Genomic DNA, 24,495 nt, shown 5'->3' with positions numbered 1-24,495 from the left:
CTAACTGTAGATGCAGATAGAAGCGGGGCTGATAGAGAAGATGTGTGTGTGAGAGAGAAAGAATCTGGAGTGAAAGGAGCTCACTTTCATCGCTAACTGTAGATGCAGATAGAGGCGGGGCTGATAGAGAAGATGTGCATGGGAGAGAGAAAGAATCTGGAGCAAAAGGAGCTCACCTTCATCGCTAACTGTAGATGCAGATAGAGGCGGGGCTGATAGAGAAGATGTGCGTGAGAGAGAGAAAGAATGTGGAGTAAAAGGAGCTGATTTTCGTCGCTAACTGTAGATGCAGATAGAGGCGGGGCTGATGGAGAAGATGTGCGTGAGAGAGAGAAAGAATGTGGAGTAAAAGGAGCTCACCTTCGTCACTTACTGTAGATACAGATAGAGGCTGGGCTGAGAGAGAAGATGTGCATGAGAGAGAGAAAGAATTATAGAGTAAAAGGAGCTCACCTTCATCCCTAACTGTAGATGTAGATAGAAGCGGGGCTGATAGAGAAGATGTGTGTGTGAGAGAGAAAGAATCTGGAGTGAAAGGAGCTCACTTTCGTCGCTAACTGTAGATGCACATAGAGGCGGGGCTGATAGAGAAGATGTGCGTGAGAGAGAGGAAGAATGTTGAGTGAAAGGAGCTCACCTTCGTCCTTAACTGTAGGTGCAGACAGAGGCGGGACTGATAGAGAAGATGTGCGTGGGAGAGAGGAAGAATGTTGAGTGAAAGGAGCTCACCTTCGTCGCTAATGGTAGATGCAGATAGAGGCGGGGCTGATAGAGAAGATGTGCGTGGGTGAGGGGAAGAATGTGGAGTGAAAGGAGCTCACCTTCGTCGCTAACTGTAGATGCAGATAGAGAAGATGTGTGTGGGTGAGGGGAAGAATGTGGAGTGAAAGGAGCTCACCTTTGTCGTTAACTGTAGATGCAGATAGAGGCGGGGCTGATGGAGAAGATGTGCGTGAGAGAGAGAAAAAATCTGGAGTAAAAGGAGCTCAACTTTGTCGTTAACTGTAGATGCAGATAGAGGCGGGGCTGAGAGAGAAGATGTGCATGAGAGAGAGAAAGAATTATGGCGTAAAAGGAGCTCACCTTCATCGCTAACTGTAGATGCAGATAGAAGCGGGGCTGATAGAGAAGATGTGTGTGTGAGAGAGAAAGAATCTGGAGTGAAAGGAGCTCACTTTCGTCGCTAACTGTAGATGCAGATAGAGGTGGGGCTGATAGAGAAGATGTGCGTGAGCGAGAGGATGGAATGTTGAGTAAAAGGAGCTCACCTTCATCGCTAACTGTAGATGCAGATAGAGGCGGGGCTGATAGAGAAGATGTGCGTGGGAGAGAGAAAGAATGTGGAGTAAAAGGAGCTCACCTTCGTCGCTAACTGTAGATGCAGATAGAGGCGGGGCTGATGGAGAAGATGTGCGTGAGAGAGAGAAAAAATCTGGAGTAAAAGGAGCTCACCTTTGTTGTTAACTGTAGATGCAGATAGAGGCGGGGCTGAGAGAGAAGATGTGCATGAGAGAGAGAAAGAATTATGGAGTAAAAGGAGCTCACCTTCATCGCTAACTGTAGATGCAGATAGAGGCGGGGCTGATAGAGAAGATGTGCGTGAGAGAGAGAAAGAATGTGGAGTAAAAGGAGCTCATCTTCATCGCTAACTGTAGATGCAGATAGAGGCGGGGCTGATGGAGAAGATGTGCGTGAGACAGAGAAAGAATGTGGAGTAAAAGGAGCTCACCTTCGTCACTTACTGTAGATACAGATAGAGGCTGGGCTGAGAGAGAAGATGTGCATGAGAGAGAGAAAGAATTATGGAGTAAAAGGAGCTCACCTTCATCCCTAACTCTAGATGCAGATAGAAGCGGGGCTGATGGAGAAGAAGTGCGTGAGAGAGAGGGAGAATGTGGAGTGAAAGGAGCACACCTACATTCCTAATGGTAGATGCAGATAGAGGCGGGGCTGATAGAGACGATGTGCGTGAGAGAGTGAAAGAATGTGGAGTAAAAGGAGCTCACCTTCGTCGCTAACTGTAGATGCAAATAGAGGCGGGGCTGATAGAGAAGATGTGCGTGGGAGAGAGGAAGAATGTGGAGTAAAAGGAGCTCACCTTCGTCGCTAACTGTAGATGCAGATAGAGAAGATGTGCGTGAGAGAGGGAAAGAATGTTGAGTAAAAGGAGCTCATCTTTGTCGCTAGCTGAGGATGCAGATACAGGCGGAGCTGATAGAGAAGATGTGCGTGAGAGAGAGGAAGAATGTGGAGTGAAAGGAGCTCACCTTTGTCGTTAACTGTAGATGCAGATAGAGGCGGGGCTGATGGAGAAGATGTGCGTGAGAGAGAGAAAAAATCTGGAGTAAAAGGAGCTCACCTTTGTCGTTAACTGTAGATGCAGATAGAGGCGGGGCTGAGAGAGAAGATGTGCATGAGAGAGAGAAAGAATTATGGAGTAAAAGGAGCTCACCTTCATCGCTAACTGTAGATGCAGATAGAAGCGGGGCTGATAGAGAAGATGTGTGTGTGAGAGAGAAAGAATCTGGAGTGAAAGGAGCTCACTTTCGTCGCTAACTGTAGATGCAGATAGAGGTGGGGCTGATAGAGAAGATGTGCGTGAGCGAGAGGATGGAATGTTGAGTAAAAGGAGCTCACCTTCATCGCTAACTGTAGATGCAGATAGAGGCGGGGCTGATAGAGAAGATGTGCGTGGGAGAGAGAAAGAATGTGGAGTAAAAGGAGCTCACCTTCGTCGCTAACTGTAGATGCAGATAGAGGCGGGGCTGATGGAGAAGATGTGCGTGAGAGATAGAAAAAATCTGGAGTAAAAGGAGCTCACCTTTGTTGTTAACTGTAGATGCAGATAGAGGCGGGGCTGAGAGAGAAGATGTGCATGAGAGAGAGAAAGAATTATGGAGTAAAAGGAGCTCACCTTCATCGCTAACTGTAGATGCAGATAGAAGCGGGGCTGATAGAGAAGATGTGTGTGTGAGAGAGAAAGAATCTGGAGTGAAAGGAGCTCACTTTCATCGCTAACTGTAGATGCAGATGTGCATGGGAGAGAGAAAGAATCTGGAGCAAAAGGAGCTCACCTTCATCGCTAACTGTAGATGCAGATAGAGGCGGGGCTGATAGAGAAGATGTGCGTGAGAGAGAGAAAGAATGTGGAGTAAAAGGAGCTGATTTTCGTCGCTAACTGTAGATGCAGATAGAGGCGGGGCTGATGGAGAAGATGTGCGTGAGAGAGAGAAAGAATGTGGAGTAAAAGGAGCTCACCTTCGTCACTTACTGTAGATACAGATAGAGGCTGGGCTGAGAGAGAAGATGTGCATGAGAGAGAGAAAGAATTATAGAGTAAAAGGAGCTCACCTTCATCCCTAACTGTAGATGTAGATAGAAGCGGGGCTGATAGAGAAGATGTGTGTGTGAGAGAGAAAGAATCTGGAGTGAAAGGAGCTCACTTTCGTCGCTAACTGTAGATGCACATAGAGGCGGGGCTGATAGAGAAGATGTGCGTGAGAGAGAGGAAGAATGTTGAGTGAAAGGAGCTCACCTTCGTCCTTAACTGTAGGTGCAGACAGAGGCGGGACTGATAGAGAAGATGTGCGTGGGAGAGAGGAAGAATGTTGAGTGAAAGGAGCTCACCTTCGTCGCTAATGGTAGATGCAGATAGAGGCGGGGCTGATAGAGAAGATGTGCGTGGGTGAGGGGAAGAATGTGGAGTGAAAGGAGCTCACCTTCGTCGCTAACTGTAGATGCAGATAGAGAAGATGTGTGTGGGTGAGGGGAAGAATGTGGAGTGAAAGGAGCTCACCTTTGTCGTTAACTGTAGATGCAGATAGAGGCGGGGCTGATGGAGAAGATGTGCGTGAGAGAGAGAAAAAATCTGGAGTAAAAGGAGCTCACCTTTGTCGTTAACTGTAGATGCAGATAGAGGCGGGGCTGAGAGAGAAGATGTGCATGAGAGAGAGAAAGAATTATGGCGTAAAAGGAGCTCACCTTCATCGCTAACTGTAGATGCAGATAGAAGCGGGGCTGATAGAGAAGATGTGTGTGTGAGAGAGAAAGAATCTGGAGTGAAAGGAGCTCACTTTCGTCGCTAACTGTAGATGCAGATAGAGGTGGGGCTGATAGAGAAGATGTGCGTGGGAGAGAGAAAGAATGTGGAGTAAAAGGAGCTCACCTTCGTCGCTAACTGTAGATGCAGACAGAGGCGGGGCTGATGGAGAAGATGTGCGTGAGAGAGAGAAAAAATCTGGAGTAAAAGGAGCTCACCTTTGTTGTTAACTGTAGATGCAGATAGAGGCGGGGCTGAGAGAGAAGATGTGCATGAGAGAGAGAAAGAATTATGGAGTAAAAGGAGCTCACCTTCATCGCTAACTGTAGATGCAGATAGAAGCGGGGCTGATAGAGAAGATGTGTGTGTGAGAGAGAAAGAATCTGGAGTGAAAGGAGCTCACTTTCATCGCTAACTGTAGATGCAGATAGAGGCGGGGCTGATAGAGAAGATGTGCATGGGAGAGAGAAAGAATCTGGAGCAAAAGGAGCTCACCTTCATCGCTAACTGTAGATGCAGATAGAGGCGGGGCTGATAGAGAAGATGTGCGTGAGAGAGAGAAAGAATGTGGAGTAAAAGGAGCTGATCTTCGTCGCTAACTGTAGATGCAGATAGAGGCGGGGCTGATGGAGAAGATGTGCGTGAGAGAGAGAAAGAATGTGGAGTAAAAGGAGCTCACCTTCGTCACTTACTGTAGATACAGATAGAGGCTGGGCTGAGAGAGAAGATGTGCATGAGAGAGAGAAAGAATTATAGAGTAAAAGGAGCTCACCTTCATCCCTAACTGTAGATGTAGATAGAAGCGGGGCTGATAGAGAAGATGTGTGTGTGAGAGAGAAAGAATCTGGAGTGAAAGGAGCTCACTTTCGTCGCTAACTGTAGATGCACATAGAGGCGGGGCTGATAGAGAAGATGTGCGTGAGAGAGAGGAAGAATGTTGAGTGAAAGGAGCTCACCTTCGTCCTTAACTGTAGGTGCAGACAGAGGCGGGACTGATAGAGAAGATGTGCGTGGGAGAGAGGAAGAATGTTGAGTGAAAGGAGCTCACCTTCGTCGCTAACGGTAGATGCAGATAGAGGCGGGGCTGATAGAGAAGATGTGCGTGGGTGAGGGGAAGAATGTGGAGTGAAAGGAGCTCACCTTCGTCGCTAACTGTAGATGCAGATAGAGAAGATGTGTGTGAGCGAGAGAAAGAATGTTGAGTAAAAGGAGCTCACCTTCGTCACTAACTGTAGATGCAGATAGAAGCGGGGCTGATGGAGAAGATGTGCATGAGAGAGAGAAAGAATGTTGAGTAAAAGGAGCTCACCTTCGTCGCTAACTGTAGATGCAGATAGAGGCGGGGCTGATAGAGAAGATGTGCGTGAGAGAGAGAAAGAATGTGGAGTGAAAGGAGCTCACCTTCGTCGCTAACTGTAGATGCAGATAGAGGCGGGGCTGATAGAGAAGATGTGTGTGAGAGAGAGAAAGGATGTGGAATGAAAGGAGCTCACCTTCATCACTAACTGTTGATGCAGATAGAGGCGGGGCTGATAGAGAAGATGTGTGTGAGAGAGAGAAAGAATGTGGAATGAAAGGAGCTCACCTTCGTCACTAACTGTTGATGCAGATAGAGGCGGGGCTGATAGAGAAGAAGTACGTGAGAGAGAGGAATGAGCGAAAAGTAAAAGGAACTCAACTTCGTCGCTAGAGGTGGGGCTGATGGAAAAGGAGAGTGTGAGAGAGAGGGAGGAACAAAATGTGTTCAACCTTGTCAACTAACTGTAGATGCAGATATAGGCATGGGTGAGTGAGAATGAGGTGAAATTAATGGGAGGAGAATTGTTGGGAATGGGGTTATAATGCAAGCTGATGAATATGTCTGTCTACCTAACATCTAATTACATTCATCAACTAACCCACCACCCTGACCTACCCATGCCCTTATCCTTGCCACGCCCTCTCCTTTTGTCATTCAAATCACTTTATTCCTTGCCACACCCAAGCCCTTTCTGTCCCACCCTTTCCTTCCCTCAATATTATTGCACATTTCTTGCTCCCTTTTCTCCAACCCAACACATCCTCATGTTCATTATCATCTGGCCCCTGAAATCCTCTGAAACCCAAGTCCCACTCTCTTGTTGGCGTGACCTTGTCGTGGTAAGAGAGCTTATGCCTTTGATTCTTAACAACTAATGGCAAACTAACAACGCCTAAACACATCATCTGGCCATCGAAATCCCCCAACACATAATCCCTCTGTCTGTTGTTGGCATTGCCATGTCATGGCAAGAGAGCTGACACCCATGGTTCCCAACAATTAGGGCAAACAAACTATGGCTAAACTCCGATCATATGGATTTCAATTATTTTTTCAGATTATTCTTAAGTTCGCTAAGGGTTTTCAAGTTTGAGTAGGTCCTGGCAGACTACTTAGATAGATATACACACATACTCACATAAACATAATACATACATAAATAAATATATTTTCATACACACACACAATTATACATACACTTTTATAATTTATGTACGGTAATGCCTTGATATAGGAGTTAATTTGTTCCTCGAGATCTCTTGTAAAGTGAAAACTTGTGAAGCAGAACAATAATTTCCTATAGTCGTGACATGCCGTCGGTTACGACGACGAGAGTTCCAGTTAATCCAATCAACAGCACAGCCTGCTCATGAAATCAACATGCAAGTGGCTGAGCACTCCACAGACACGTGTACCCTTAAAGTAGTTCTCGGGGAGATTCAGCATGACACATAGTGCGACAAGGCTGACCCCTTTGAAATACAGGTACAAGAGAAACAGGAAGAAAGAGTGAGAGAAAATTGTGGTGAAAGAGTACAGCAGGGTTCGCCACCACTCCTTGCTGGAGCCTTGTAGAGCTCAAGGTGTTTTCGCTCAATAAACTCTCACAACGCCTGGTCTGGGAATCGAAACCGTGATCCTACGATAGCGAATCTGCTACTGTAACCACTGGGGCATGCAACCTCCACATTTCCCATAGGCATGACAATTTGCTGATTGAATACAACTGACAAACTTATTTCCAGCACTCAACTTGCTGGAAATAACAGTTATATATAGTGTTCCTTTGTGGAGGCGCAATGGCCCAGTGGTTAAGGCAGCAGACTCGCAGTCATAGGATCGTGGTTTCGATTCCCAGACCGGGCGTTGTGAGTGTTTATTGAGCAAAAACACCTAAAGCTCCACGAGGCTCCGGCAGGGGATGGTGGCGAACCCTGCTGTATTCTTTCACCACAACTTTCTCTCACTCTTACTTCCTGTTTCTGCTGTGCCTGTAATTCAAAGGGTCAGCCTTGTCACACTGTGTCACGCTGAATATCCCCGAGAACTACGTTAAGGGTACACGTGTCTGTGGAGTGCTCAGCCACTTGCACGTTAATTTCACGAGCAGGCTGTTCCATTGATCGGTGCAACTGGAACCCTCGACGTAAGCGACGGAGTGCCAACATAGTATTCCTTTACTCATTACCTGTCACCAAGTATAGTATGTGCACTCACCTAGCACCTCTTATTTTAACTCGCTCTCTGCATCTCTCTATTTCTCTCTCTACTTTCTCCCTATACAATGTAAACCAGTCAACCAACCAACATTTATATTGGCCATTATTACACACATACACACACATACATACATGCATTTCTCAAACACCTATTTCTTGGATGTGTAAAACAATCTTACATTATTAGCTGAAAGCTGAAATGAAAGGACTTAAAACAACATACCTGAAGTGATGTCCCGAGTATTAATAATGCATCACTTTCACTGACTTTGTCATATACAAAGTCTACCTTTGACTTTTCTACATTGTCACCAAAAAACACGACCTCTGGTTTCAACAAACCACCACAATTTGGACATGGCGGAACCTAAAAAAAAAAACATGCAAATGAAATTTAATTTTAACTGTTTACTAAAACAACTCACTATATCTGATCAAATTTTTCAATGTAAAATGCTTAGAATTAGCAAAAAATATCATCTCTGGCACAAAATGTCAAACTGCTGGATCAGTGGAGGAATGATGAAAACCACTATTGGCTATTAGCTACTCTTTCATTTTTCCTCAAAATAGCAGTTAAATCTTCCTAGTAACATTGAGAAATCTTTTTTTTTCCCCAGCTCATGAACAGCCAGTATTTTTGTCTTTCCATATTTTTCATTTCTTAATGACACTATAATGGCAACTTCTCTTATTCCTTCAATTTCCTTGGAAAACAATGACAGTCTAACAATGCAAACAACAACATCATCATCATCATTGTTTAACGTCCGCTTTCCATGCTAGCATGGGTTAGACAATTTGACTGAGGACTGGTGAAACCAGATGACTACACCAGGCTCCAATCTGATTTGGTAGAGTTTCTACAGCTGGATGCCCTTCCTAACGTCAACCACTCCGAGAGTGTAGTGGGTGCTTTTACGTGCCACCGGCACAAAGGCCAGTCAGGCAGTACTGGCAACGGCCTCGCTCAAAATGGTGTATTTTACATGCAACCTGCACAGGAGCCAGTCCAGTGGCACTGGCAACAATCTTGCTCGAATGTCTTTTCACGTGCCAGGAAGGCGATGCTGGTAACGATCACACTCAAATGGTGCTATTTACGTGCCAAACAGCTGCTCTGGCAATGATCGTGCTCAAACGGTGCTGTTAGCGCTCCACTGGTACAAGTGCTATCACGATTTCGCTTTTGCTTGCCCCAACAGGTCTTCGCAAGCCGAGTTTAGTGTCTAATGAAGGAGACGTCGGCATGGGGGCCAGTCGTCGAATTTAACATAATCATTCATATCATCACTTTACACAGGGGACCCTTTGATTTGGCTTTTGAAGCTTGAAGCCAACTTTGTGGCTAACAAGATATTCTCTGATACATGTCAGTTCCATCTACTAATCAGTGTTTTGCCACCTGTTTTTGGCAGCAAAGTTAAGCACTTGGTTACTAGTCATTCAATCTACCGGTCATATCAAAGTATGGAGGCAGAAATTTTGAGACATACTTTTATGTTCAAGCAGAAGAAATTCCCATCAACTCCTCCATAAGGAAACCCTAGGTGATAATTGATCTTCTCAACTATTGAGAAGAATGCATGATTTGGCTGAAGACAACCCATTCAAAGAATCTATGTTATGGTAGCTTTTCTTTTTCTACCTTCCACCTAATGTACAAACTATTTTAACAACCATAAGGGAACAGAGTTCTGTTTACCAGTTCGTGGAATTAGCAGATGGTATTATGGATATTTTATCTCTAAACACCAGTAATACTGAAACTAATTCTCTTGTATCTTTGATATCCTTCAAGCTGGCATTGTTCTGTAAGATGACTGATGAGAAAATACAAACCCTAAAGGACAAGCTTGAGTTTCCAAAGTTCTGTTTGTGCTTGAATTCTTGAGGCTGGAGGATTTTGAGAAAGAGATTTTACAGCACTTGCAGGAATTCTTCACCTTTCTGTCGGTATCACAGTCATTTTGGAAAGGATGTGCACACACATTTATCTTTTCTTGCACTTTAAGTCATCTACTCAATACCAGGAACACTGCATTGCTAGAGATTAAATGTGACCAGATCACTGGATCTAGTCCCATTTTGACACCTCCAAGTCACATTTATGACACCTTCCCCAAGTAATGTTAATTAGTCTACCCTGAAGCAGCTTGTAGCATATGGCCTGTCAAAGGGATCCTCTGTTTCATTTTGATCCAAATGTGTCACCATGGACAAGTTTAAAATTGTGAAGGAAGAATTTAGTCAGGTGCTTGACTTCGGAATAATTTGACCTTCTAGCAGTAACTGGTCTTCTCCACTACATTTAGTCCCCAAAAAGTCTGAGAGAGTTGGTGTCCTTGTGGAGATTACAAGTGTTTAAATGCTTTAACAGTTCCTGATAAGTATCCTATTCCACATATTTATCACTTTTTAGTTTCTTTACATGACTGTACCGTCTTTTCAAAGATTGATTTACTCTACGTTTATAACCAATTTCTGATAGAACCAGCTGACATTTCTAAGACAGTAATAACTACTCCTTTTGAACTACTCAGATTTATTAAAATGCCTTTCACTCCCCATAATGTAAAGGTTTATTGATGAAGTCACTCATGGTTTAGATTTTGCTTTTGCCTACATTGATGACTCATTAGCTGCTAGTAACATAATACACAACATCTCCTGTGATGTTAGTAATCTGACAATAACACTTTGTAATAATGGTATCAACTTATCACCCTCTCCACTCCCCTAAAAATTGCTGACCTTGTGCCTAAATCAGAAACATTGAGTACACATATGGGCAGTGGTTAGGTAGAATTATTAGGGCATCAGACAAATCTGCCTTGTGGTTTCTGGTTTGGGTCTTTACATTTTGAGTTCAAATCCTACTGAAGTCAACTTAGCATTTCCTCTTTATGGAGTCAATAAAATAAAGTATTCAAGTACTGGGGTCAATGCAACTGACTAACCTTAACCCTCCAAAATTTTTGGCCTACACCTATGTTTGAAATACTTACTATTATTGTTGTTATTGCAAGGTGGTGAGTTGGCAGACTTGGTACTGTGCTAGATACAACGCTTTATGTCCTGAGTTCAAATGCCACCAAGATCGGCTTTACCTTTCATCCTTTCAGGGTTGATAAAATAAATACCATTCAAGTACTGGGGTTGATGTAATCAATTAGGCCCTTTCTTCAAAATTTCTGATATTGGTGTCAGGTTAGCAGAACCAATACTGCATCAGGCAAAATACATAGAGGCACTTTTTCTGACTCTTTATGCTCTGAGTTCAAATGCTGCCAAAGTCAACTTTACCTTTCATTCTTTTGGCTCAATGAAATAAGTCCCAATTGAGCACTGGGGGTGATGAAATCAATTGGCCTCTTCCCCCAAAATTTCAGATCTTGTACCCTAAGTACAATGATGATAATAATAATAATAATAATAATAATAATAATAATAATTATTATTATTATTATTTAGGCGGTGAACTGGCAAGATTGTGAGCACAGAGGGCAAAATGCTTAGTGACATTTTGTACTGTGTCTTTATGTTCAGAGTTCAAATTCTGCTGAGTTGTTGATAAAATAAGTGCCAGTTGATCACTGGGGTCGATGTAATTGGCTTTACCCTGCCCCCGAAATTTCTGGCCTTGTGCCAAAATTCAAAATCATTATTATTATTGTTGTATTCTCCACTGACATACTACGACGAAGTCTCCAAGATGCAGATAAGATAGAGATTTTTATTTATTTACGGCCTCAAACATCTCATACCTTTCGCGCTTTAGTCTGCCCTCTATTATTTATCTTGTCTCTCTCCATGAAATTCAATTGAATTCAGTTTTTGTCTTAAATTCATACTTATTCATTTTCTAAGCTTCCTAAATTCATGCTACGTATATATTCTATTCACCTAGATTTCATTGCTCTTTTAAAAATTACGATTTATGCATTGTTGTCTCTCAAATATTTAAAATCTACGATTAAGAGGCCTATCCTCTTGCTGACGGTACCTACCCACCCCTACCCATTTTCCTTTATTCAAAAATTCTTATCGCTCCTTTAAAATTATGGCTTTTAAGTGTTGATTTCTCAGCCCAAGAATTACAGCGTGATGTGCTGCTTGACTGGTCCCCCATCTCTCTCTCTCTTTATATCATCATCATCATCATCATCGTTTAACGTCCGCTTTCCATGCTAGCATGGGTTGGACGATTTGACTGAGGACTGGTGAAACCGGATGGCAACACCAGGCTCCAGTCTGATTTGGCAGAGTTTCTACAGCTGGATGCCCTTCCTAACGCCAACCACTCAGAGAGTGTAGTGGGTGCTTTTACGTGTCACCCGCACGAAAACGGCCACGCTCGAAATGGTGTCTTTTATGTGCCACCCGCACAAGCCAGTCCAGGGGCACTGGCAACGATCTCGCTCGAAAATCCTACAGGAGCCAGTCAGGCGGTACTGGCAACGGCCACGCTCAAAATGGTGCATCTCATGTGCCACCCGCACAAGAACCAGTCCAGGGGCACTGGCAACGATCTTACTTGGCTTGCCGGGTCTTCTCACGCACAGCCCATTTCCAAAGGTCTCGGTCCGTAGTCATCGCCTCGGTGAGGCCCAATGTACGAAGGTCTTGCCTCACCACCTCAGCCCAGGTCTTCCTGGGCCTACCTCTTCCACGGGTTCCCTCAACTGTTAGGGTGTGGCACTTTTTCACGCAGCTATCCTCCTCCATTCTCACCACATGTCCATACCAGCGCAATCGTCTCTCTTGCACGCCACAACTGATGCTTCTAATGTTCAGCTTTTCTCTCAAGATACTTACACTCTGACGGGTATTCACATTGACATTACACATCCAACGGAGCATACTGGCTTCATTCCTTGCGAGCTTACGTATGTCCTCAGCAGTTACAGCCCATGTTTCACTGCCATGTAGCATGGTTGTTCGTACGCATGCGTCATACAGTCTGCCTTTTACTCTGAGTGAGAGTCCCTTTGTCGCCAGCAGGGGTAAGAGCTCTCTAAACTTTGCCCAGGCTATTCTTATTCTAGCAGCTACACTTTCAGCGCACCCACCCCCACTACTAACTTGGTCGCCCAGATAGCGGAAGCTATCGACTACCTCTAGTTTTTCACATATATATATATATATATATGATGATGATGATCTTTTCTCCCGCCATGCCTCTGTCTACCCCTCCATCCTCTCTAAATCAGTCCCTCTCCCTCTCTCTCTCTCTCGTAGTTTTTCCTTAAGGTTTTCAGGTTCTGGGTATATATAAATGAGAAATCCATTCTAAATTATCTCAATCTCTTCTCCGCTGACATACTACGACGAAGTCTCCAAGATGCAGATAAGATAGAGATTTTTATTTATTTACGGCCTCAAACATCTCATACCTTTCGCGCTTTAGTCTGCCCTCTATTATTTATCTTGTCTCTCTCCATGAAATTCAATTGAATTCAGTTTTTGTCTTAAATTCATACTTATTCATTTTCTAAGCTTCCTAAATTCATGCTACGTATATATTCTATTCACCTAGATTTCATTGCTCTTTTAAAAATTACGATTTATGCATTGCTGTCTCTCAAATATTTAAAATCTACGATTAAGAGGCCTATCTCCTTGCTGATGGTACACTCGCCCTCCCACCCCCTCCACCGGAAGTGCATTCCTCTGTCATCCTGTCATCCTCGGCTGTCTCCCGGAACCCATCTAGTGGCCTTGGCCATCCTCTCCCCAACCTTTGGGTAGCGCATTAAGTTTGAGTAATGTTTGCAGGTTGTAGGTACTGTTTTGCTTATGAATTCTTCCAATTGCAAGTTTTCTTTTCAGGTACACGACACTGCTTCCCCCTTTCCCAGGCTACAGGCCCACACCCCCAACACCCATACTGTTAGGGTTGGCACTCTCAACGTCGGCACGCTGAAAGGTAGATCTGGTGAAATTGTTGAGATGCTTGAACGAAGACGCGTAGATATGTGCTGCATCCAGGAAGTAAGATGGAGAGGAGGTTCTGCGAGGTTCCTCACAGGCAAAGAACACAGGTACAAGATTTTCTGGGCAGGGAACACTGACGGGGTCGGGGGCGTAGGAATACTTCTAGTGGATAAATGGGTGGATAAGGTAATCGAGGTCGTTAGAGTAAATGACAGAGTACTTAAGATTAGACTAGTGCTTCATCATAGATTAGCTACTGTCATCTCAGCCTATGCACCTCAACCGGGGCTACCAGATGGTCTGAAAGACCAATTCTATGACACCCTCTTGCAAACTACCTCGTTGACGAGTGACAGGGACCTTCTCTTTGTGGCTGGAGACTTCAATGGTCATGTCGGACGTCGTGCTGGAGGCTTCCATGGCATACATGGAGGCTATGGCTTCGGTTCCCGCAACGAGGAGGGAACCAGACTGCTGGAGTTCTGTGATGCAACCGATCTTATGGTCTGCAATACCAACTTCAGGAAACCTGCCAGTCACCTAGTCACCTACCGCTCCGGCAGACACTCTAGCCAAATCGACTACATCGTCGCCAGAAATAGGGAAAGAGGGCGGCTTATAAATGCCAAAACCTACCCTGGCGAAGAATGTACCCCACAACATAGATTAGTAGTTAGCGACTTTGGGATCAAGGCAAAATGGGTGTCCAGAATTAGACCGGCTTGGAGGAGAAGGGTGTGGAAGCTTAAAGACCCTGCAAATGGACAGAGACTTAGAGACAAGTTACTTGAAGCATTTAACAAAATAGAAGGGGATATAGCATCATACAACGTGGAAGACAATTGGAGATTTCTGCGGGACAACCTGTTGAAAGCCACCGACCAGATATGTGGGCGGTGTAAGGTCCCCTCCCGACCCAGAGTAACGTGGTGGTGGGACAAGGAGGTAGACAGGGCTATTAGACAAAAGAAACAGGCTTGGAAGGACTGGAAGAACGGTGGTAGCAGGGAATTGTACCAATGTGCCAGCAGGGAGGCTAGGCGACAGGTTTATTTAGCCAGAGGGGAAGCAGATAAGAAAAGATTAGCCAATGTTCTGCGCCGTGAGGACCAAAGACTCGAGGTATTTCGTGTTGCAAGACAGTGTAGGAGAGAGAATAGTGATGTTGTAGGAGAGAAATGTGTTCGCATGGATGATAGTACGCTTGCACTAAATGAGGCTGCAAAGAAAGAGGTCTGGAGATGCCACTATGATAGATTGCTTAATAAAGAGAATGAATGGGAGGAAGAGAGCCTGCCGTATGTCGACCCAATAGAGGGACCAGCTATCCGAGTTGATAGTACCAGGGTAGATAAAGCAATTAAGAGTATGAAGACCGGGAAAGCCCCCGGCCCATCAGGAATCACTGCAGAGATGCTCAAAATATCTGGCAGTGTTGGCTATAGCCTAGTCACCCATATTACGAACCAGGTGATACACGAAGGAGTCATACCCAATGACTGGTGTAGCAGCATCATAGTCAACTGCTACAAAGGTAAAGGTGACGCTTTAGATACAAATAATTACAGAGGCATCAAGCTGTTAGATCAGGTTATGAAAGTTACAGAGAGGGTCATAGCCCAACTAATTAGGGAGCGAATCAATTTAGATGAGATGCATTTTGGGTTCGTGCCAGGTAAAAGCACCACTGATGCCTTATTTCTAGTGAGACAGCTGCAGGAGAAATACCTAGCTAAGGATAAACCTCTGTACCTGGCTTTCGTTGACATGGAGAAAGCCTTTGACAGGGTCCCCCGATCCCTTATCTGGTGGTCAATGAGGAAACTTGGGATAGAAGAATGGTTAGTGAGAGCTGTGCGAGCCATGTACAGAGATGCTGCCAGTAAGGTGAGGGTTGGAAATGAGTACAGCAATGAATTCCGGGTAGAGGTAGGGGTCCACCAAGGTTCCGTCCTCAGCCCCCTCTTATTTATCATAGTCCTCCAGGCAATCACAGAGGAGTTCAAGACAGGTTGCCCCTGGGAGCTCCTCTATGCTGATGACCTTGCCCTAATTGTGTAGTCACTATCAGAACTAGAGGAGAAGTTTCAGGTGTGGAAGCAAGGTCTAGAATTGAAGGGCCTTAGAGTCAACCTAGCTAAAACCAAAATCCTAATAAGTAGGAAGGTAGATAAAACACAAACCCCTTCAGGTAGATGGCCCTGCTCAGTATGTAGAAAAGGAGTAGGTAGTAACTCTATAAGATGTACCCGGTGCAAGCTATGGACACATAAGAGGTGCAGCAACATCAAAGTCAGGTTAACTAGCAAGTTAGTTTTTGTTTGTGGCAGATGTTTAGGTGCAATAAAGACTGTAAACAAACAGGAAACAACTTCTATCTCATTCCAGGGTGAAAAACTAGAGGTAGTCGATAGCTTCCGCTATCTGGGCGACCAAGTTAGTAGTGGGGGTGGGTGCGCTGAAAGTGTAGCTGCTAGAATAAGAATAGCCTGGGCAAAGTTTAGAGAGCTCTTACCCCTGCTGGCGACAAAGGGACTCTCACTCAGAGTAAAAGGCAGACTGTATGACGCATGCGTACGAACAGCCATGCTACATGGCAGTGAAACATGGGCTGTAACTGCTGAGGACATACGTAAGCTCGCAAGGAATGAAGCCAGTATGCTCCGTTGGATGTGTAATGTCAATGTGAATACCCGTCAGAGTGTAAGTATCTTGAGAGAAAAGCTGAACATTAGAAGCATCAGTTGTGGTGTGCAAGAGAGACGATTGCGCTGGTATGGACATGTGGTGAGAATGGATGAGGATAGCTGCGTGAAAAAGTGCCACACCCTAACAGTTGAGGGAACCCGTGGAAGAGGTAGGCCCAGGAAGACCTGGGCTGAGGTGGTGAGGCAAGACCTTCGTACATTGGGCCTCACCGAGGCGATGACTACTGACCGAGACCTTTGGAAATGTGCTGTGCGTGAGAAGACTCGGCAAGCCAAGTAAGATCGTTGCCAGTGCCCCTGGACTGGCTCTTGTGCGGGTGGCACATGAGATGCACCATTTTGAGCGTGGCCGTTGCCAGTACCGCCTGACTGGCTCCCGTAGGATTTTCGAGTGAGATCGTTGCCAGTGCCCCTGGACTGGCTTGTGCGGGTGGCACATAAAAGACACCATTTCGAGCGTGGCCGTTTTTGTGCGTGTTGCCATCCGGTTTCACCAGTCCTCAGTCAAATCGTCCAACCCATGCTAGCATGGAAAGCGGACGTTAAACGATGATGATGATGATGATGATGTAGTTGTTATTACTTTCAGGGTCAATAATTTAAGTACCAGTTGAGTACTGAGGTTGATATAATTGACTATCCCTCTCCCCCAAATTTCAGGCCTTGTGCCTATAATAGAAAGGGTTATTATTATTATTATTATTGTCAGGGTCAATAAAACAAGTACCAGTTGGGCACTGCCATTGCTGTAATCAACTCATCTCCATCCTGTCAAATTTCAAGCCTTGTGCCAATAGTAGAAAGAATTATTATTATCATAGTTGTTATTGTAAGTTGGCAAACTAGCAGAGTCATTACCACACTGGAAAAAATGCTTAGCAACATTTCTTCTGGCATTATGTTTTGCATTCAAATGCCACCAAGGTTGAGTTTGCTTTTCATCCTTTTCCATTTGGCAAAATAAGTGTAGTGATCTTGCAGGCGTGAAGTGGATTCGATCCACTATACCCAAATTTGAATTAACACTGAGTCAGAACTTTTCCTGCGGTGGAACAACGGTTCTGATCTGACAACAGTTAGATATGTCCCAGATGCCTTTAGCTAGGCTGAAGCAGTGTCCCCACCACTTGACCCTTTTCTGACCTCTTTTTAGTCACCGGTCGGTGACGACTGGGCATCTGGAGCCATGGACACAAGCAGGCATACGAGCTCGCATCCTTTTCTCTTTAACACTACCATCTCTCTCTATATAAATACTACTATGAAAAAGTGTACATACAGATACAGGCCGAAATTCTTTACTCAGCATGATTTACGTACAAACTGTTGGGTGGACATTGGAATTAGACACTGAGGGAAAATGGCTGTAACTTTTTTATTTTTTAATTTTGACGATTTTCGTTTTCGATAATGTGTTCTATATGTCACGTTCATGCGATTCCCCCTAAAAAAAAATTTTGGACCCCCCCACTTACGGGGGAGGGGGGGTTTCTGGCGATTTTCATTTTTGACATTGTGTTCTACATGTCCAGGTCGTACGAATAGCCTTCTCGCAACTTAGATGTGAAAATGAACGGCTTACATTTATATTGAAACAGAAAAAGGATCATATGTGGAGTCCCCACCACGAAACTTGATATGCTAGAAATAACAGCTAAACGCGGACAATCCAAATTTTGCATTGGTCCAGATGGACTATATGTAAATAAATATGAAGGAAAAATTGCGCTTTGGCAAACGGGGTTAGGGTTAGGGTAACCCTAACCCTAACCCGCAGGTCCAGATGGTCTATATGTAATCTGAACCTTCCCCCCCCCTTATTTATTTATTTATTTTTACGGAATCCCACGTTTTAGGCTATGGAAATTCCGATTCTGAAAAAAAATTGTTTGAAAAATTTCAACCCACCCCCTCACCAAGCAGGTTATTTACATGATAGAAATAACAGCCAAATCTGGTTAGGGTTAGGTTTACCCTAACTCAAAACCTAACCTTAACCCCGACCCTAACCCTAACCCCGTTTGCCAAAGCGCATTTTTTCCTTCATATTTATTTACATATAGTCCATCTGGACCAATGCAAGATTTGGATTGTCCGCGTTTAGCTGTTATTTCTAGCATATCAAGTTTCGTGGTGGGGACTCCACATATGATCCTTTTTCTGTTTCAATATAAATGTAAGCCGTTCATTTTCACATCTAAGTTGCGAGAAGGCTATTCGTACGACCTGGACATGTAGAACACAATGTCAAAAATGAAAATCACCAAATTAAAATTTTTAAAATCACCCCCCCCCCGTAAGTAGGGGGGGGGTGATTTTAGGGGGAATCGCATGACTGTGACATATAGAACACATTATCGAAAACGAAAATCGTCAAAATTAAAAAATAAAAAAGTTACAGCCATTTTCCCTCAGTGTCTAATTCCAATGTCCACCAACTGTTGTACTATTACACTGGCCTACCCGTCGTGGTATGGCAACATATAAAGTAACGGTAAATAAATATTTCTATAAAAATGTCGATCATCTTCATCATTCATCTTATAACCAGTACAATTGGTAAATAATACTTATCGTTACAATGGGTGATACATCGACTACACAACACAAAAACATCAACCGTTACATAAGTACCAACTGAGCACTGAGGGCAATATCAACTTACCTCTTCCCCTAAAATTGCTGGCCTTGTGCCAAAATTTGAAACCATTATCATTATTGTTGTTGTTAATAATAAAATTAATCTCCCAAAGTCATCTTTGCTTTTCATCCTTTAGAGGTCAACAGAATACTATATCAGGTAAGGTAGAGGGTGAGGTCAATGTAATAAACTAACCCCTTACCCTAAAAAATTGCTGACTTTGTGCCAAAATTTGAAAGAATTATCAAAGTGGCAAGCTGGCAAATTCGTTAATGTGTCAGACAAAATGTTTAGCAGCGTTTCTAAAAGTACTATTAATCAATTATATTGACTAATTCTTTCCTCCAAATTTTTGACCTTGCACTTATATTTTTAAAACATTCATTGTTTATGCTTTACTTGTACGGTTTTGTTTAGTTAGTCAGCAATAGAACCGATAATTCAATAAACCATCTGGGATATAGTTAAAAACTTGAAGTTATAAATACATAGATGTTTTGTAGAAGCAGTGAAGTTACATAAGATGATTCCATAGATGTTGTTGTCCTCACTGACCCAATGAAACATTTAAGGGAAACGTAAAACATATCAAGAAGAGAGCCTCTATGTGGTCGATAGATCTGCTAGAAATTGCAACCAAAATTTCTTCCAACATCATGCAATCGTGTTAAAAATAGTAAAAAGGAATTGTACTACTAAAGCAGAGTGGTCCCGAACGCGCAGTCGCGCGTCCGCGCTAGCTAGTCGTGAGTGGTCGATCCTAATCCTATCCCTAACCCTAAACACACGTATTCATTTTGAACACGCGCACTTTTTGTAGGATCGACCATTCACAACTGCGCGGGTGCGCATTCGGGACCACTCTGCTTTAGTAGTACCAAAAGGAATAATACATTGAATAATTGTAGTCGAAGGCATCTAATGTCTGGTGAAAGATGGAGTTGTTACGGCTGGAACAGTTTTGATTATAAGTCTGCTCGTCAGAGCTGGCCAATGGGAGAAGAAGATGATGATGGTGGTGGTGGTGATAAAACGCGACGCGGGCTAATAAAACATGTTTGGTTCTGGCGAATACTGGCCGAAACTTACACCAGATATATGTCAGTGTGTTGTTGCTATATAGTCCCAGGTAAGCCCTAATCGAGCAGAGCTATGATTCAAGGCATTCCAAGCCTTGACCATGTTACATCTTCTTCTTCCAGACAGGTGGAGATGGAGTATATGTAATCTGGGTATACCCCCCACCCTTTAAAATTTTTTTTTTTACGGAATCCTATGTTTCAGACCATGGAGAATCCGATTTTGGAAATTTTTTTTCAAAAATCTCAATTTCAAAATTTCGACCCCCCCCCCCCCGGTTTTTATATAGATCCACAGGGTAAACCTAACCCTAACTCAAACCCTAACCCTAACCCTGACCGTAACCCTGACCCTAACCCTAAACCTAACCCTAACACTAGTGTTGTGAGATTTGGCTGTTATTTCTAGCATGTAAATAGCCTGCTTGGTGGGGGGGTGGATTGAAATTTTTCAAATTTTTTTTTTTCAGAATCGGAATCTCCATAGCCTAAAACGTGGGATTCCGTAAAAAAAAAAAAATAAGGATGGGGGGAAAGGTTCAGATTACATATAGTCCATCTCTACCTCCAGACTTACATAATTAAGTCACTTTGTTGAACGATATGATCTGGATCTTTGGTGCTTGTAGCCGAGTTCATTCTGTAAACATTCGGGTTACGTTTCCAGTTCTAAAACAACTCTCTTCCTTCCTCCTAATTTAGGAGACCCTATAAAAAAAACCTTGGGCTTTACCCTTCCTTCTCTATGTCATGTAAAAACAACAGCAACAATACAAACAAAGGTATCCTTCTATTAAGACTGCGAGGTTTGATTTCAAGGAGATTTGGCTGTACTGTTTAGCAAATTGAACAACCACACAGAATACTCTTGCCCTCATTGTTTATAACATTGATTTGTTCGTGCAATGTTTCGGTTATATAACGAAAGTGGTTAATGACCGTGATTAAATAACTGCTAGTGTGTATGAACAACAAATATATTTCGATAGTACACAACTCGCGCCACCAAAAGTTTTCGCATTTTGATAAACTTTAGAACAAAAAAATGTAGGCAATGTTTTCAAATATTTGTAGGGCAGAAACGGTTTAGGAATCTAACATCTATCGAATTGTTTTATTTGCATTATAAGCTTATACTTACCTTGAATGACTGCACTAGTTTATCAGCAAGCTGAACATCACCATCTGGAGCAATAGCAATGTACTCGGCTTGCCAGTCAGAGTTTAAGTTGTTTAAAAGTACTTGCATTTCAGTGCGGGGCATCTTCATGTGACAAGACAAACAATGGACACGATGAGAACAACCGTGCAGTTCTGTTAATCGTTTACTACCAGCTTTTGAATGTAAAGCATCAACATTTTGTGTGATTAACCAGTATAACTGGCCAGATTTCTCCCAGGACGATAGAATATAATGAATAATATTGGGCTGGAATGAAGAAAACTGGGGCCAGGCAACAAAGTTTCTTGCCCAATATCGCTGTCGCCGGTCGCTATATTTAAGGAACTCTTGGTATCGTATAGGCGTATGGTTACTTCGTGCATACATCCCAACTTCTTCGGATCGGTAATCAGGAATTCCACTTTCGGTGGAAACACCTGCTCCCGTCAGCACTGTTATCGTTTTGTTGTTTTGCAGAAAATTCCTGATAATATCAAGGTGGCGGTTTTCCACAGCCTTGCTTTTGGGAACGAACATACCTCGGTAACGTTTGAAAACGAATATATCATTGTTTCTTAATACAGAAAGTAAATTCGCACAGAAAGTATCTTTGATTGCTCTGGTGATCATTTTAGTTCGATAAACAGGGCCCGCTCGTACGTTACATAACATCGAAAACTTAAAAACAGCAAAAGTCGTTTTGATTAAGAAGAGAAGGGAAATAACTATGTCTTCCTCACAACAAAACCTGGAGTTGTCTTCCAATTGCGGGAAGGGTTAATCAATGACGTTTAGGCTGTACTTTTACTAAATATTCAAAATATTTAAAACAAGCCTAATGGTTTTATTTTGATTGCACGTGCCGTGAGTAAAATAATCTAACTAGACTATAGACAAATAAATTATCAACGAATTACCTTATCATTATAAGAAAACATGTAAATATATGTTTTGACAATGTTTTCATTTCATCATATTCCTGTACATTTGTCACTTATCTCAATTTGACCTGCTCGTTGTGTGTAAAAATAGAACAAAGAAGTACTTCTGTCACGCTGCTTCGTTGAACTTAAGGTTAGTTTACAGCCCATAACAGCCGGGTGTAATTTGAGGTAACTCACATCGTGTGTTTGTTATTGGTCCGCCATCACCTCTTATCGGAATTCACACCTGTTTAACAGTGAGTTGGTACTAGAATGGGGCGTGAAGAAGCCGTTCGCGTCACAGGGACATTCGTACACGCTCCCGATATTTCTGTTTTCTTACTGATAACTTTCGTAAAGACTAAAATTATTCTAAAAGGCATTATTTCGTATCTTCTGAATTTCATATCAGCTAATATCAATAGCGGATAGAAGAAACGCAAAGAGAAACAAAATACTTTTACTAAAAAAACAAACAAAACGGAAATGGGATTAATGGCTTTACAAAACTGAACAGTAAGAAAACTTAATGAAAAAATAAAAAAAATTAAATAAAAAATAAATAATAAAAACAGAGATAACACTAAATAATTATTAGATGTATTGAATGAAGTGATGGAAAATAGTCAGTAACATAGGCGCAGGCGTGATTGTGTGGTAAGAAACTTGCTTCCCAACCACTTGGTTCCGGGTTCAGTTCCACTACATGGCACCTCGGGCTAACGTCTCTTATTACAGCCTAGCGAGGAATTTGGCGGACGGAAAGAGAGAAAGCGTGAGAGAGACTGTGTCAGTGTTTGTCCCCTACTACCACTGGACAACCGGTGTTGGTTGGTGTGTTTACGTCCCTGTAACTTAGCGGTTCGGCAAAAGACACCGATAGAATAAGTACCAGGCTTTAAAAAAAAAAGAGAAAAAGTACTGGGGTCGGTTCATTCGACTAAAAATTCTTCAAGGCGATGCCCCAGCAGAGCGGCAGTCTAATGATTAAAACAAGTAAAAGATATACGTAAGATAACTTATTTCAGATTTTATTCAGTTGTTAAAACAACCGTCTGTTTACACCCTGTCAATAAGCGTGTGGACGGAGGAAGGTAAAGAGTCAAGGCTCGCGTGGAAGAAGCGTGTTAGCGTGTAGGCGACATGCTCTTTGAACCTGACAGAAGGTAGTTGCTTGTTCCCTCTCTCTTTCTCTCTGTCAGAAATTACCAGTATGCTCACTTGGTTCACTTGGCTCGAAGCTGAAATAGGTTATCTAAGGCAGCTGATGAAGGAAATGTTCTGTATGTGGCCTGTGTTTTCTGTACTCTGTTTATCATTTTGTCCACGTTTTTTTTTGCAACGTCCTGTACCCAGATATGCATCTATATATACATGTAGGGTACTACTAAAGCAGCGCGGATTCGAACGCGCAGTCGCGCGTCCGCGCTAGCTAGTCGTGAGTGGTCGATCCTAACCCTAACCCTAAACACGTATTCATTTGCACACGCGGGTTAGGGATAGAGTTAGGGATAGGGTTAGGGTTAGGGTTAGGGTTAGGGATAGGGTTAGGGTTAGGATCGACCACTCAAGACTAGCTAGCGCGGACGCGCGACTGCGCGTTCGGGTCCGCGCTGCTTTAGTAGTACCTACATGTAGATGTAGGTATGTACATACATGTACGTATATATGCAAATACTCATATAGGATCTTTTTTAAAACGGGGACCACATTTTTCATTAATGTTTTACGTAGTGTTTTTGGTACCGAAAGACTTTCAAACTTCGTATACTTATCTATTTTGTGTTATAGAACAGAAAAATATTTTTGTATTCGAATTTATTTCATGTAAAAAATTGTCTTATTTCGATAATTTCAACCAATCACTGACAAGTATTCAGTTGTTTATATTTACTCCTTTCGCTGATTAAGCGATGTAAAGCGTATTTAATCTCCATACCTTCGTTTTATTTGCTTTTTTCATTTTAAATTTGCTTTAACCCTAACCCTAGAGTTAGGGTTAGGGTTAGAGTTAGGGTTAGGGTTAATTGTTTCAGAATCGTTTGTTTATGTAGTCGGCACTTAATGTATATCGGCTGAATGGACGTCAGTGATTGGTTGAAATTACAGAAATACGACAACTTTAACATGGAATAATTTATGGATTTCTTTTTTTTTAAAGAAGACTAAGAGAAAAAGATGTTTTATATGACACATTCTACCAGTGTTCCAAGTTTCAAAGTGTTTCGTTAATGAAAAATGTGGCCCCCGTTTTAAAAAAGATCCCTCATATATTATTTGTATGATCTAAGTTCATCTCTGTTTCACCTTCGATAATGGTTACTGGATTGCAAGTGCGCAATTAGAAAATACAGAAAACGGATGTGAAAACTCGAGCTTTTGATCCTTGATCACGATTTTTTTTTTGTTTTTTTTTGCAACCCCCTTTAAACATTCACGGAATTACGTCGGGGATTGCAAGGCCGAAGCGTAGGAACAGCCAGGCGC

At 42.9% G+C, this 24,495-nt stretch overlaps 1 protein-coding gene across 1 annotated transcript in view; it reads right to left on the bottom strand.

The window, feature by feature from the left end:
* Nucleotides 1–23,097, bottom strand: part of LOC106870039 (NAD-dependent protein lipoamidase sirtuin-4, mitochondrial) — a 168,370-nt gene extending 145,273 nt beyond the window's left edge. Inside the window, exons 1-2 of the mRNA XM_052970728.2 lie at nucleotides 21,065–23,097; nucleotides 7,782–7,925 (exon numbers count right to left, since the gene is read on the bottom strand). Of these exons, the coding sequence (XP_052826688.1) occupies nucleotides 7,782–7,925; nucleotides 21,065–21,757 (837 nt within the window). The 5' untranslated portion in view covers nucleotides 21,758–23,097. The remainder of the gene's footprint in view (nucleotides 1–7,781; nucleotides 7,926–21,064) is intronic.
* Nucleotides 23,098–24,495: the final 1,398 nt, after the last annotated feature.

The sequence above is a fragment of the Octopus bimaculoides genome, chromosome 9 (assembly GCF_046866305.1).
Source record: "Octopus bimaculoides isolate indiv1 chromosome 9, ASM4686630v1, whole genome shotgun sequence".
Classification (NCBI taxonomy): Eukaryota; Metazoa; Mollusca; class Cephalopoda; order Octopoda; family Octopodidae; genus Octopus; species Octopus bimaculoides.
This window is presented reverse-complemented; position numbering and strand designations above follow the sequence as displayed.